This window comes from Cutaneotrichosporon oleaginosum, assembly GCF_008065305.1.
Source record: "Cutaneotrichosporon oleaginosum strain ATCC 20508 chromosome Unknown ATCC20508_contig02, whole genome shotgun sequence".
NCBI classification, from domain to species: Eukaryota; Fungi; Basidiomycota; class Tremellomycetes; order Trichosporonales; family Trichosporonaceae; genus Cutaneotrichosporon; species Cutaneotrichosporon oleaginosum.
The window spans coordinates 583432-594637 of NW_027072171.1; the positions used below are offsets into that span (position 1 = coordinate 583432).

At 58.4% G+C, this 11206-nt stretch overlaps 2 protein-coding genes across 2 annotated transcripts; one reads left to right on the plus strand and one right to left on the minus strand.

Moving 5' to 3' along the window:
- Positions 1 to 4579: 4579 nt before the first annotated feature.
- COLE_01926 (uncharacterized protein) lies at positions 4580 to 6129 on the plus strand (the record flags this gene model as incomplete). The annotated part of the gene is made up of 2 exons (XM_018427039.2): positions 4580 to 4801; positions 4918 to 6129. The coding sequence occupies 2 exons, from the start codon at positions 4580 to 4582 to the stop codon at positions 6127 to 6129; spliced, it is 1434 nt and encodes a 477-aa protein (XP_018275244.1).
- A 3254-nt stretch (positions 6130 to 9383) lies between these two features.
- COLE_01927 (uncharacterized protein) lies at positions 9384 to 10851 on the minus strand (the record flags this gene model as incomplete). The annotated part of the gene is made up of 2 exons (XM_018420571.1): positions 9384 to 9715; positions 9768 to 10851. The coding sequence occupies 2 exons, from the start codon at positions 10849 to 10851 to the stop codon at positions 9384 to 9386; spliced, it is 1416 nt and encodes a 471-aa protein (XP_018275245.1).
- Positions 10852 to 11206: the final 355 nt, after the last annotated feature.

Consider the following 11206-nt stretch of genomic DNA (forward strand, 5'->3'; position numbering starts at 1 on the left):
ACCGGCTTTACCGCTCGGGTGTCTTTGCACCTTCCGAATGTCCGCCCGTCTCTGACAACGCTGCCCTTTGAACGAGGTTGTGCAACTGAACGTGATTGTTAACTGTTCTCGTGGGAAGCAGAAGCTGTATTGCCCTCCCGAGTGGCGGAGATCCGGCACGTGCCCACTGTCTCAGACATTCATTAGCTTGCGCACCTGTCCATTGGTCCCAACCCAGTGCATTCACCATGCACATGACGCCGCTCAGGCACAGCCAGAGATTGAATAGTACCTCCTGCTCCACACCGACAGGTTCAGTGCCTCTTCAAGCTGGCGATGGTCGTCCCATGTTGGCTCTAGAAAATGGAGGACGTGCCGTTAATTCCCATCGCACGCGTCACGTCGGACAGAGACGCGGGTCGGCGTGAGTGGTAAGTAGAAACTCAATGTGAGGCAATACTCCCTCCCCTACGGGCCCGACGCGGGGGATCGACAGCGGGGTGGATGGCGTCTCGCAGAGGCGCATCTCCCGCCTCCCGTGATCGACAGTGATGCACCCAAGACCGCCACTGCACCGGGTCAAAACCGCCACTATGCAGGGCAGAGCCGGCGGCTCGCAAAGCCGTATTATATCCGGCCGCCGGTAATTTGCCCCGGTAAACCTCCCCTATGCCCCGCGTACAGTCTTATGGAGCATGGAGAATGATCGACATCCACTGTCAGACTTCACGGACGAAAGAGTGGAGACGGGCCTGATTACTCCAAACCAGGAGTCTTGGTGAGCTTGGACACTGTCGCCTATAGCTTGCTGTGGTGATTACACCCTTGTTGGCACGGTTACTGTGGCCGTCTTTTCAATGCAGAACAAACTCCTTCGCGTCAGCAGTGCTAGATTCTCCAAAATTGTAGTACCGACGTAAGGCAATACCCAGAACTCCGGGTAAGACCGCAGGTCCCGACTCGGAAGTTCATGTAGATACCTAACTGAATCTGGGGCACATATGGAGACTGATAGCGAAGCCGAGTGAGTTAGTCTCCATCATGAAATCGCCGGGAGATCCGGTGACTTCCGCGGCGGAGCTCGCCGCTTAACCTCTGACTAAATTGGTTACAGCGGTCAAAGCCGTCGAGTCCCTCACCTTGATTTACTTCGCGGCGTGAACCCTGCGCAGCGGGCTTTGCCCAGGCGTCTCCGTAGCGAGTCGTTTCAAGCTGAATTGGGATCTCCCCTCGCCTCTTGCCCGACCAGGATAGCATTTCCTGGACTCTTCCCGTGTGCATGTGCCATTAAAGTGGAGCTGATGCAGGGACTGGCTAATGCAAGGGGCGGACAATGGCGCATCGGCTACGAGATGACTGTAGCTATTTCGAAGCTTTGGAACCCGGCCATAGCCGGCGGGATTCCGCAACTTGTGCCGTAATCTCGCCCGGTCGCAGCCGTGAAGTTGCGGCGGACGCCGCCGCATCTTATTGCTTCTGCGTCATCGAGCACATGTTACCCACAGTCTGGGCTCTGGTCGTGAGATCCAGATCTGACACATTCATTTCGGAAGTACGGAACTGACCGTAAGCATGAAGTATGGGCTGCATTAACCCCCGGCGACTCACCCGATCGGCCTCGCAAAGGAATGAGCGTCGACGTATGCAGACGCATGGCCGAGTGGTCATTAACTCCTCGGATCCAGACGCCCTGCTCCACAATTGAGCTTCAGCATACTTCCTGACGCGCATGATCGAGCTCGCACGAGAACGGGGTCGGGGTCTTGCCCGCCTCGGTGCACTCGCATTGCCGCAGGACCGAAATGCGGCCGTGTTGTGGCGTACTGGGCGTTCTGCCTCGAGGTGCATCCACGCGGGCGACGATACCAACACATGGGTTGGGTCAGGTACCAATCGCAGTGCATTAAACTGGACGCAGTTGTGAGGACGGAAAGTTCAAACGTGCTTCGGGCGCTAGCTGGCGCTGTGACGCACCAGAGGCTACGCGAGCCCTGGTTAGTAACCGCACTGTGGGCCAGTGCTCCGCGACTGCTGGTCGTGAGGATGTAAGCGCTGCAAAAGCCCTCCAGCACATGGGCATCGTATGCAAGCAGAGAGACGGGTCAGGTGTTAGCACGCCAGTTGTTGACGGGCAATCGTTCACTTGTCGCTCGTCCGAAGCGGCTCCGTCTTGACGCTTCCAGTCTAGATTGGGAGGAGCGTCTCCGGATCCGGGAGAGCACATCCGGATCCGAACGGAGAGTTCGGATCCGAGGTGTGGCTTCTGACGAACCAGATTCACTGACTACAAGCTTAAGCCTTGTCCTGGAACCCCGTCGTGTTCTCCTGGAACGACAAAGAAGGCAGAGATGAGGAGTGCGTACAACGTTTGCCGAGCCGACACGTCGTACGCCTCAATCGCCAGCCAGGAGAAGCAGCGACTGTGGCCAGTGCGATTGTGCTGGAAACAGAGGGCGGCGGTTCGCTGGCTGAGGAGGATTACGAGAGCATACAGAGCCCGTACAGGTACTCGCGCCAATCCCCCGCGTCATGTCCTGACATTCTGCATGTTCTATTAGGGGAGTATCGTGGCGTGCGCCACAAGGGTGTAATAGCATCTGCCTGCACTGCCATCGTGCAGCGGGCGGCGCTTTGAGCCGCCTTCTGCGCTTGGGCTCAAAGTCTCATCACAGGTGCCCAGGCGTGGCCCTCCGGCCGCGGCCGGACGACGGTGTGTCGTCAAAGGACCTTTTCTCGACGTTGGAGGTGAGGCAGAGCCACGGTATATTGTGAGGGCACCCGTCCGTCGTATTGGTAGATAGTATGTACCTGACACTTGAAGAAAGCAGAGCGTCTCAGCACCTCCGCATGTCCGCGTCGCCGCGCCTTTCAGGACTCGCCTACCGTCATCAGTGAAGACGTCAAGCGCACAGACATGAGAGGCCAGGACTGCGGTAACTCATGTGGCGATCGCCAACACTGTGGAGCGCCCCTGCTATCCCTGGACTCCAGGGATTTGTATTGTCGCGTGTCCGGGTGTTCAGTCATACATATCTCCGCCTCAGACAGACGAGGAGCCAACTAGAACAGGTGAAATATCGGGATGAGTAGCAGACGGAGTCTGGAAATTGGCTGTTCCGGCATTCCGGTCCATGGCTTTGCTTTTAGTACAGTGTGGCCTGAACCCAAACGGGGGCGGGTCTGTTGAGCTCGTTTACAATAATTGAGCCTCTGGGGCTCTCAATAGCAAAATAGGTTTTCTGCGTGAACGTCGACTCAAAACGTCGTTCTCGCGATAGCAGTGACTGCAAGCAAGGATGACTAGTGATGCACGCGACAAGAGGCTGGTTCACGATAGTATAATTATTGGCGCGAGGCGTGCATAGATTCACTTGCGCTCGGTATGCCAGGCCACGCGGTTGGAAGCGGTCCAGGAAATTGAGGTGAAGAGTATGACGACGCCCAAATAGAGTTGGCCAAATCCTCCTGCGTTCGACGCGACAGCTTGTCGGTAGGGAGTGCAAGAGCGAGGCGACTGTGGCGCCGCCAACCCAGGCACGAAAAAGCCAAGGGGTCGCGAGTGCACAGGGCAGGAGCAGCTGGCCCGAGACCACTATCCCTGTGTCCCGTACACGGCCAGTGACCCAAGACCGAGCAAGTCCAGGGCGAGCTTCCATCTGCAGGCCAGCGCGGGTTGAGGTATACGGGAAAGGTGGCGCTTCAGGGCGACAAATTTACTTGGTCGATGGCCCATGGCATCCATGTCACAGGATCGCGACGACTGGATGTGACCTCCCAGTTACACCCAGGAGCTTGGGTATACGACAGACGCACTCAAAGTGCGGTGCTGACCGACTTTTGCACCCCACGCCACGTTGCTGCCCAGGTCCAAGGTCCCTGGGCGGACGGCAAGCAGGTGCCAGCCAAGTAACCTGATGGCGTTAGGCGTGGCTTTGACCCTGGCTGTGTTGATCGACCACCCCCGCGTGAGAGTGATGAGTCCCGCAACGCACGCCACGGTTGATGAAGAGGTGTGCGGGCTCATCTAGCCGCAGCGCGCGGTCGATCACGCCCATTGACAGACAGGAGGCCCGGCAGCACTTCTTGCTGCAGTAGCAAGAGCCGGGGTGTGGGGTCAAGGGTGCTGGCGGACAGTGCCGGCAGAAGGTGCCGGCACGGGGCAGGCGGTAGTCGATGGATCCTCCATCCCATCTGTCAGGCTACGGGTGTCTTGGCGGGAGCGCTCGCTGCCAGCTGAACGCTAGTCACCGGCTCGTCTCTGAGAGGACGAAATATAAGAGCCATCCGTGCCGCCAACGTCGACCCCAGTCATCTCGATCCTACCCCGTTCAGCCCTCGACATCACGCCGGCCACAGAGGCTAGCCACATCTTCACGTCCCTCGTCTTCCATCCCATTCTCCGCACATATCTCTATCCGCAGACTCGTCCGACACACGCCTCTCGCTCTTTCCCTCAGCCAGCTGCCGGTCTTGTCTCACTAAGTCTCCGACAAGCCGACGGCGACATCATTGCATCACCGTCCTTCTCCCCACTCTGTACCCACTGCATCACACCTACTTAATACCCACCTCCCTCGCACTGGTTCTCTCTCTCCTCACCATGGGAATCGGTCTCTTCCAGCGTAGCCGCAAGGTATCCAAGTCCAAGTCCATGTCACCACCACCCTCCCGTCTCGATAAGCTTAGCCTGCGGGTACTGGTCGACTCAGGCCCCAATGCTCGCGAAGTCATTGTCATCAGCATCAACGGGTTCGACTCCGTCGACGCGATCCGCTCAGCCGTCACTGCTCAGATCGGTCACCACTCTATGAGCCTTTTCAAAGTGAGTCCGACCCTTGGCGGTCATCCCCGCTCGCCGCCATTCCCTGTCGATCCCCCGCCCCGCCCATACCTTGATAATATCATCCTCAATCGACCTCAGCCACTGACTCTCCTCAGGTTTCTATCCCATGGCAGGCAAATTACCAGGCCTCAGCCTACACCGAACGATACGGGGTGCCAGCATCCCTCCTCTCTGTCTTCCCCGGTCACAGCCTTGACGACCCTGCACAGCTGTCGGCCAGCGGCGGCCTGCGACTTCCGGCGTATGCGCCTGGGACGGGTTCACTACGGTCCCGTCGCTCTGTGCGCTGGAGCTCCGCTGCTTACACGCCCACCGTGCGTGATTGGTTCCCGGCGGGCGGCAACGCCGAGGCCATCGATGTTCTCGTCCGGACAGCGTCGTCATCCGCCTCGTCCCCATGCGTCCCCGTGACTCTCTCCGCGCGCTTCACGTGTGCTTCCTCTTCCTATCCTGCCGAAGAGGTTATTCTCGTCGACATTGCCCCCACAGCGACCGTTGCCGAGCTCAAGGTTGCCCTTCTTCTCGCTGCCGGCCGGCCGGCGCCCTCGGGAAGACTCGGCAGCTTGACCCTCTGGCGCGTTGACATGTCAGCTTATGACCTCGCCTACCTCGACGCACAGGGCGCCCTCGACGATGGACAGCGCCCAGCTCCTCTACCCCGCAGCATGGCTCCTCCCATTCCTCTTCAGGACCCGAACGCCCGCGTCGAAGACTACTTTAGCTCGCGCTGCTCTCGCGCCGATCCCTTCCACATCGACATCAGCGCGCACATTGCCGACTCCGCTGTCACAGCCCTTGCTCCTCGTACTATCGCGCCGCCCTTCACCTACCCCATGCCGGCATATCTTCTGGAAGCCCCGCGTGAGAGGCAGCGCAGCGTTGCTCCTCTCCCTACCGACAGCTATGGCTACAGCAACATTTCAGCATGGGCTTCGGCCACTGAGTGCGCAACGGATTTCAACCTCGTCGCCGCAGAGTTCACCTACCCCTCCCCCCGGCTTCCTGAGGCAGACGAGGATGCTGGCCGTCCTTTCGTTTGCGCCGTCGGTTATGAGAATCTGGGCTCGCCCGGCCTTATTGGCCTTGGCATCACCATGTCGCCGGCCCCAAGCACCGACACATGCTCTTCGCGGGACGAGGAGTGCGTATCGTGGCCGCCTACTCCCCGCATGCCGAATGAGGGCACGTTTGAGGACGCTTCCGTCACCGCTCTCTCGCTTGGGTGGACCCCGGTGGTCAAGGACGAGTCGCAGACTCCTAAGCATCTCCAAACAATGTTTGTACCTCCTACTCCCACTTTCGCCTAATATGTAACATAGCACTCGGCTTGTACTCTACTTCATTTAGCATTGCATGTACCGTTGCGAGACTGAAGGCGAGAGGGAGAGGGAAAAAGCGAGCGTGCCACACTGCCGGTTGCTGACAGGAGAATCATACAACAGCGCTGCCTCAAACGGGATTGCGCAAGGTATGCACCTCCCCCTTGGACTCGTCAGTCAATCTACTCTCCCGTACAGGTCCTGTGTCGCCCGCCCAGTTCTGCTCGCACGACCTTGAGACACACTCATCACGTCGGAAGTGGAGCGCGGCACACAGGGACAATTTGTGACCCCTATCTCCAGCCGCGGCTAATTTTCTGGGAGAAGATGTTGCTCATAACCGCGGCAGCGCCGTGAAACCCGGGGTCGGAAGATACGGACCTTCCAACGGGGCAGCACAGGGAAGCTGGAAAATGCTCGGACATATGTGAGAGAGGTGGCGCATTGAGTGGGGGCAAATGAGTAGCACGTCGCGGACGGGTGGGGGTGATGAGACAGGGGTGCGTACCCCGCAGCGGCGATTATAGCGCGGATCCACGGCTCTGATGCATCGGGCTGCTCTTCTGGAGTTCTCGGAGCCCAGGCTGGAGCTCAAGTGTGCCATCAACGAACGTGGTGCGGGGCTGAGACATGGCGGAGCGGTGACGGCGCATGGCCCGGTTCTTGGCATACCCAGACTTTCCCATACTATAATGCCTCATAGCCCATAAGTCTCCGATCACGGAGCGAGTAAGCCCCGTCCCAGTCGGATCAGCGACTCCGGAGCGCTGGGTTGCCGGAAAGGTTGTCTCTTCCACAGCAGATTTTGGCATCAGATTCCGATGACCGAGCTCTGGGCAACATTTGTTGAAGATCACAGAGATGGTGAACTCGACGCGCCGTTGAGCAAGGAGAAGCACTTTGTGCGCTTCTATATAGACAAGCTACGCCAGATAGTAGACGGACTTGGTGAAGCTTTGACTCGCCGTTGTCGTGGTTCTGCCGCACACGTCACCAACCCTTTCACCCGGCGTCCGCTCAGACCAGGAAAACGCCCGACATCAGCTGACCGCCACATGTCGAGGTCACAATCTTTCCATAGCTCGGCGTAACTGGCAATTCATTCGGTCTTACCATGTTTCCCGTCAGCCGAGACATTTCTGCAGCTCCCCGTCGCTGCACCAAGCGCCAACTGAGACATTGTTCCAGCTCCCTCAGCTGCAGCAACCCATTTTTCCGAGCATAACGCGCAACCCAGGTATTGAACGAACACTGCGGACGGCCATATGTGGTCGCCCGAACTGGTCTAGGAAAGAGGAGATCTCTCGAAGATAAAAGGAGATCTTCAAGAGATCAGATCTCCTCTCATCCGCAAAATTCAGCGTAAATCAGTAAACAGGAGAGGGAAGCTTAACGAGTGGAGCGTTCTTGTCAACGGAAAGAAGGGCGGGGTATCCAAGCGATCAGGTGACGGGACGTGTTTTTCGATTTCTACTATTTGTATTTCGAAGTGGCGGAAGATACGGTGACTTTGCATAGCTTCTTTGCACGAGGTTGCAGGGCTTCTATTAATGAGTGTCCACATGTAGCCCGCTAGAATGCATTACGAGACAACTGAAAGCCTCGCTCCCGCTGCGTTTCGGCATGTGGCGTGTCACACGCGCCACACACACGAGGAGGAAAAGCCTGATAACACGTCCAAAGCATTGACAGCTCTACCATCTGAAGCGCGGATCATCCAAAACAATAACCGCTCATTAAGATAGGCGGGCTCGGTGGATCCTTGGGTGGAATGTTGTGTTGAGCGCGTTGAGCTTGTAACAGCTTCGTGCCACAGTGCCCCGTGTCCAGACGGTCAAAGCAAGAGTGCGCCACACGGGAGATGACGAGATGACGGGCGTGGCCACGGAAATCCGAAGAGATGAACAGAAAAATCGAAGCAGTAACGCGTACGACTACCTCGATGGAGCAGTCTTCGCTTCCATCCCAATGCGCCACCATGCCGCAAGCTTCGTCCATAGCGAAGTGGGGAGAAAAATCTAAGGGCAGTACGATCACCTCCCGGGTTAGCGCGCCACGCGGAAGATCAAGACAACAACCATAGATGTGGCGGTTAGTGAGGCGGGGGTTGCCGCATCATGGTTGCTCCGCGAACCGACTCAGGACAACAGACATGGGCAGGCGCGTCTCATGCCCCCCCCCCCCCCCCCCCCTGTAGACGGTAGTGGTTCACCGCCCCAACATCTACTCCAGATTCTGTGAGGCGTCCGCTTAGGCCCCACATGGCCCCACGCGGGAGTACAAGGACTCATGCACATGTGCCCAAGGTGTGCCTGCGGCGGGCGCCGCCACCCACTACCCCACCTACCCCACCTACCCGCACACACCTTCTGGCGTTGAAACAGTTGGCGTAGAACATTACATGTGCCACGACGCGTCGCCAGTTATAGCTTTACATTGCAAAGTAGACGGGATGGCAATGATTAGCGTCGCGGCATCAACAGCCCGCGCCCGAGTGGGCGGCGGGCGCCATGCTGTGGCCTGCACCACTATCAGTGAGATGGCGCCACGAGCCGCGTGATGGTGTGATGCGGCTCGACTCACCGGGGTATTGAGAGTGCACAACTGTGCCACGAAAAGACTCGGGCACGGGCGGCACGTCTGGACGTCCTCTTCCAATGAAGAGAGGTGCAACAGGGCGACGTTGAGTGTGGCAACGCCCGCTGTCTCGTCTGCGCCACATACCGCCGCTTCAGTGGAGAGGAGCCAGACAGAAGTGATCTGAAACGTGCGAAAGAGTTCAATTGCACAAAATCGCCTTTTGCCGCTACGGCAGCCGAGCGGACACACGGCCAGCGAATGCTTGATTGTAATGCATGATGATACACTTGATTCGTAGCCGCTGCTGCGTAGCCACTGTAACCCACGACACGCACCTCTACTGTACACTTTGAACTGCCGGCTGCCGACCGACCTCAACTGCGATATCACGCGCGCTCTCTGCCCTCCTTCTCATCCCTGGCGCCCATGTCGTCCCACCCCTCATACTCCTCGTCCACGTGAAAGCCTGCGTGGCGGTAGTACTCTTCGTCTTCGGTTGCTCCCCACGCCGCGCCGAGCGGGTTGATACCTGAGCGTTCCTGCCAGTGTTCGTGCTCCGGGCATAGCGCATCGTACGCTGGTGGATAGCCCTGACCGAACTGCATGTCGCTCCACATGTTGCCAAATCGCGCCTGGTCTGCTATCAGCGTGGCCAACAATAATCACCCACGTTGGCCATCAACCCATCGGTGGAGCAAGCCGCATTTGCCCTCTGTCGGGTCCAGTTGCTCGTCCGGCCCATCGTCCTCCGCATTACCGAGAAAGCGGTGCCGGAGCGCCTGCGCGGCTGTAATGCGCCGTGTGCTGTCCACATGCAGCAGCTTAGCGCAGAGGTCGAGCGCGCAGTCAACCGCGAGTATGTGCTCCAACGCCTCCTCCGGAGTCGGATCAGGTTGGTGTGGCGTGTACAGGTGTGGATTGAGACGAAGAATGAGGGACGCAAGCGATTCTGGCGGCTCGTCCAGCGTCGGGACGTTGGATATGAACGTGCGATCTGAGGTAAGCGCAGGGCTGAGGGTCGGGGCCAAGTCGCGACCCGGGCTCACTGTGTAGCATAGCGCAGCGCTGCATCGAGTTGCGCCCGAACAGCGCCGCGATTTCCATGAGCGCCTCGACATCGTCGCTCGAGTTGAACACGGGGAACTTGTGGGAGAGAATGGAGAGGAGAATGACGCCGGCCGACCACACGTCGATCGCGACGGTTTGGTCTGGGCATTTGAACAAGACCTCCGGGGCACGGAACCCACGGGTACCGGCTCGATTCGTTTTAACCGCCGGCCTAGCATCCTCTTGCCGGAACCCGACCTTGCCCTCGCCCGCTCTGGAGCGCTTGCGCGCGTCGTACACAGCCTGCTCGACAGTCAGCGTGTCGTCCGTCCGGCACCGTTGGCCGTGGAGGTGTGAACGTGTTGCTGGCTCGTGCTGACACGTCGCTTCTCTTGGAGATTGATATCGCTCCGCGAGACCAAAGTCGACGAGCACCCCGTGGCCGCTTTCATAGTCGAACAGAAAGTTTGCCGGCTTCACGTCGCGGTGAATGATCCCTCGCGCATGGATATCTTTGAGCGCGCGCAGTAAGCACGTCATGTATGCGCGAATCTTTGGTGGGTCCATGAGGCGGTAGAAGTAGCGGAAGTCGTCACAGGCGTGGAAGGGAAGGACGATGATAACCTGGTCGTCATCTCGAAACGCCGTTACCAGCGGCGAGACATTTCGGCATCCACGCAAGTTCTCCAAGATCGACAGCTCGTTCTCCACACGTTCTGGCGAGCTCGTCACGAGAATCTTCTTGAGTGCGACTTGGTGCCCCGTCTCCACGCAAAGATTGCCCACGGGACTTTTGGTTTCCTCGGGCAACCAGTATACGTTGTTGTGCAGATTGTGCAGGCTGTCGTAGGCGAGGTAGACGGACGAGAAGGTGCCTTCACCTAGGCGGTCCACGACACGATAGCGGTAGAGCCCAAGAGAGGGGTTGTATAGACCTTTAACGGTATAGAGGTCTTGAATGTCGCGCTTGACGGCGGTCCTCTCGAGCCATGGACGATGGTCCATTTGGTATTCCTCCGAGTCGCCAGAGTGATAGCTTTCCGGGTCGTCTTCGTACTCTCCATCGCTCGATGCTACCGCCATTTCTGGTGACGTCTCCTCGTCTGATCCACGCTGTGACCTCAGCGACGATGGGCCCACCTCAATCGGATTGTCCCCTTCCTCGGCACTCTCGAGCCACATATTCATGTCGACGTCGTCTTCTGGAGGTTCCTGAACCGTGTCCTCCTCCTCCTCGAACGCGTCTGCCGTTACCCGGTTTGAGGGCTCCATTCCTGCCGGCCCCGCTAGCCTGCCCGTGTCTTGAGATAATGTCGAAAAGGGGCTGGCGGCTCTGCTGTCCAGTTTGGTGCTGGGGGCAGAGGGTGCTGTGACTGTGTTGTGAGCGGATGAGCCGCCGTCGAGATCTGCTCTGATCTGCTCTGAGAACAGGACAGAA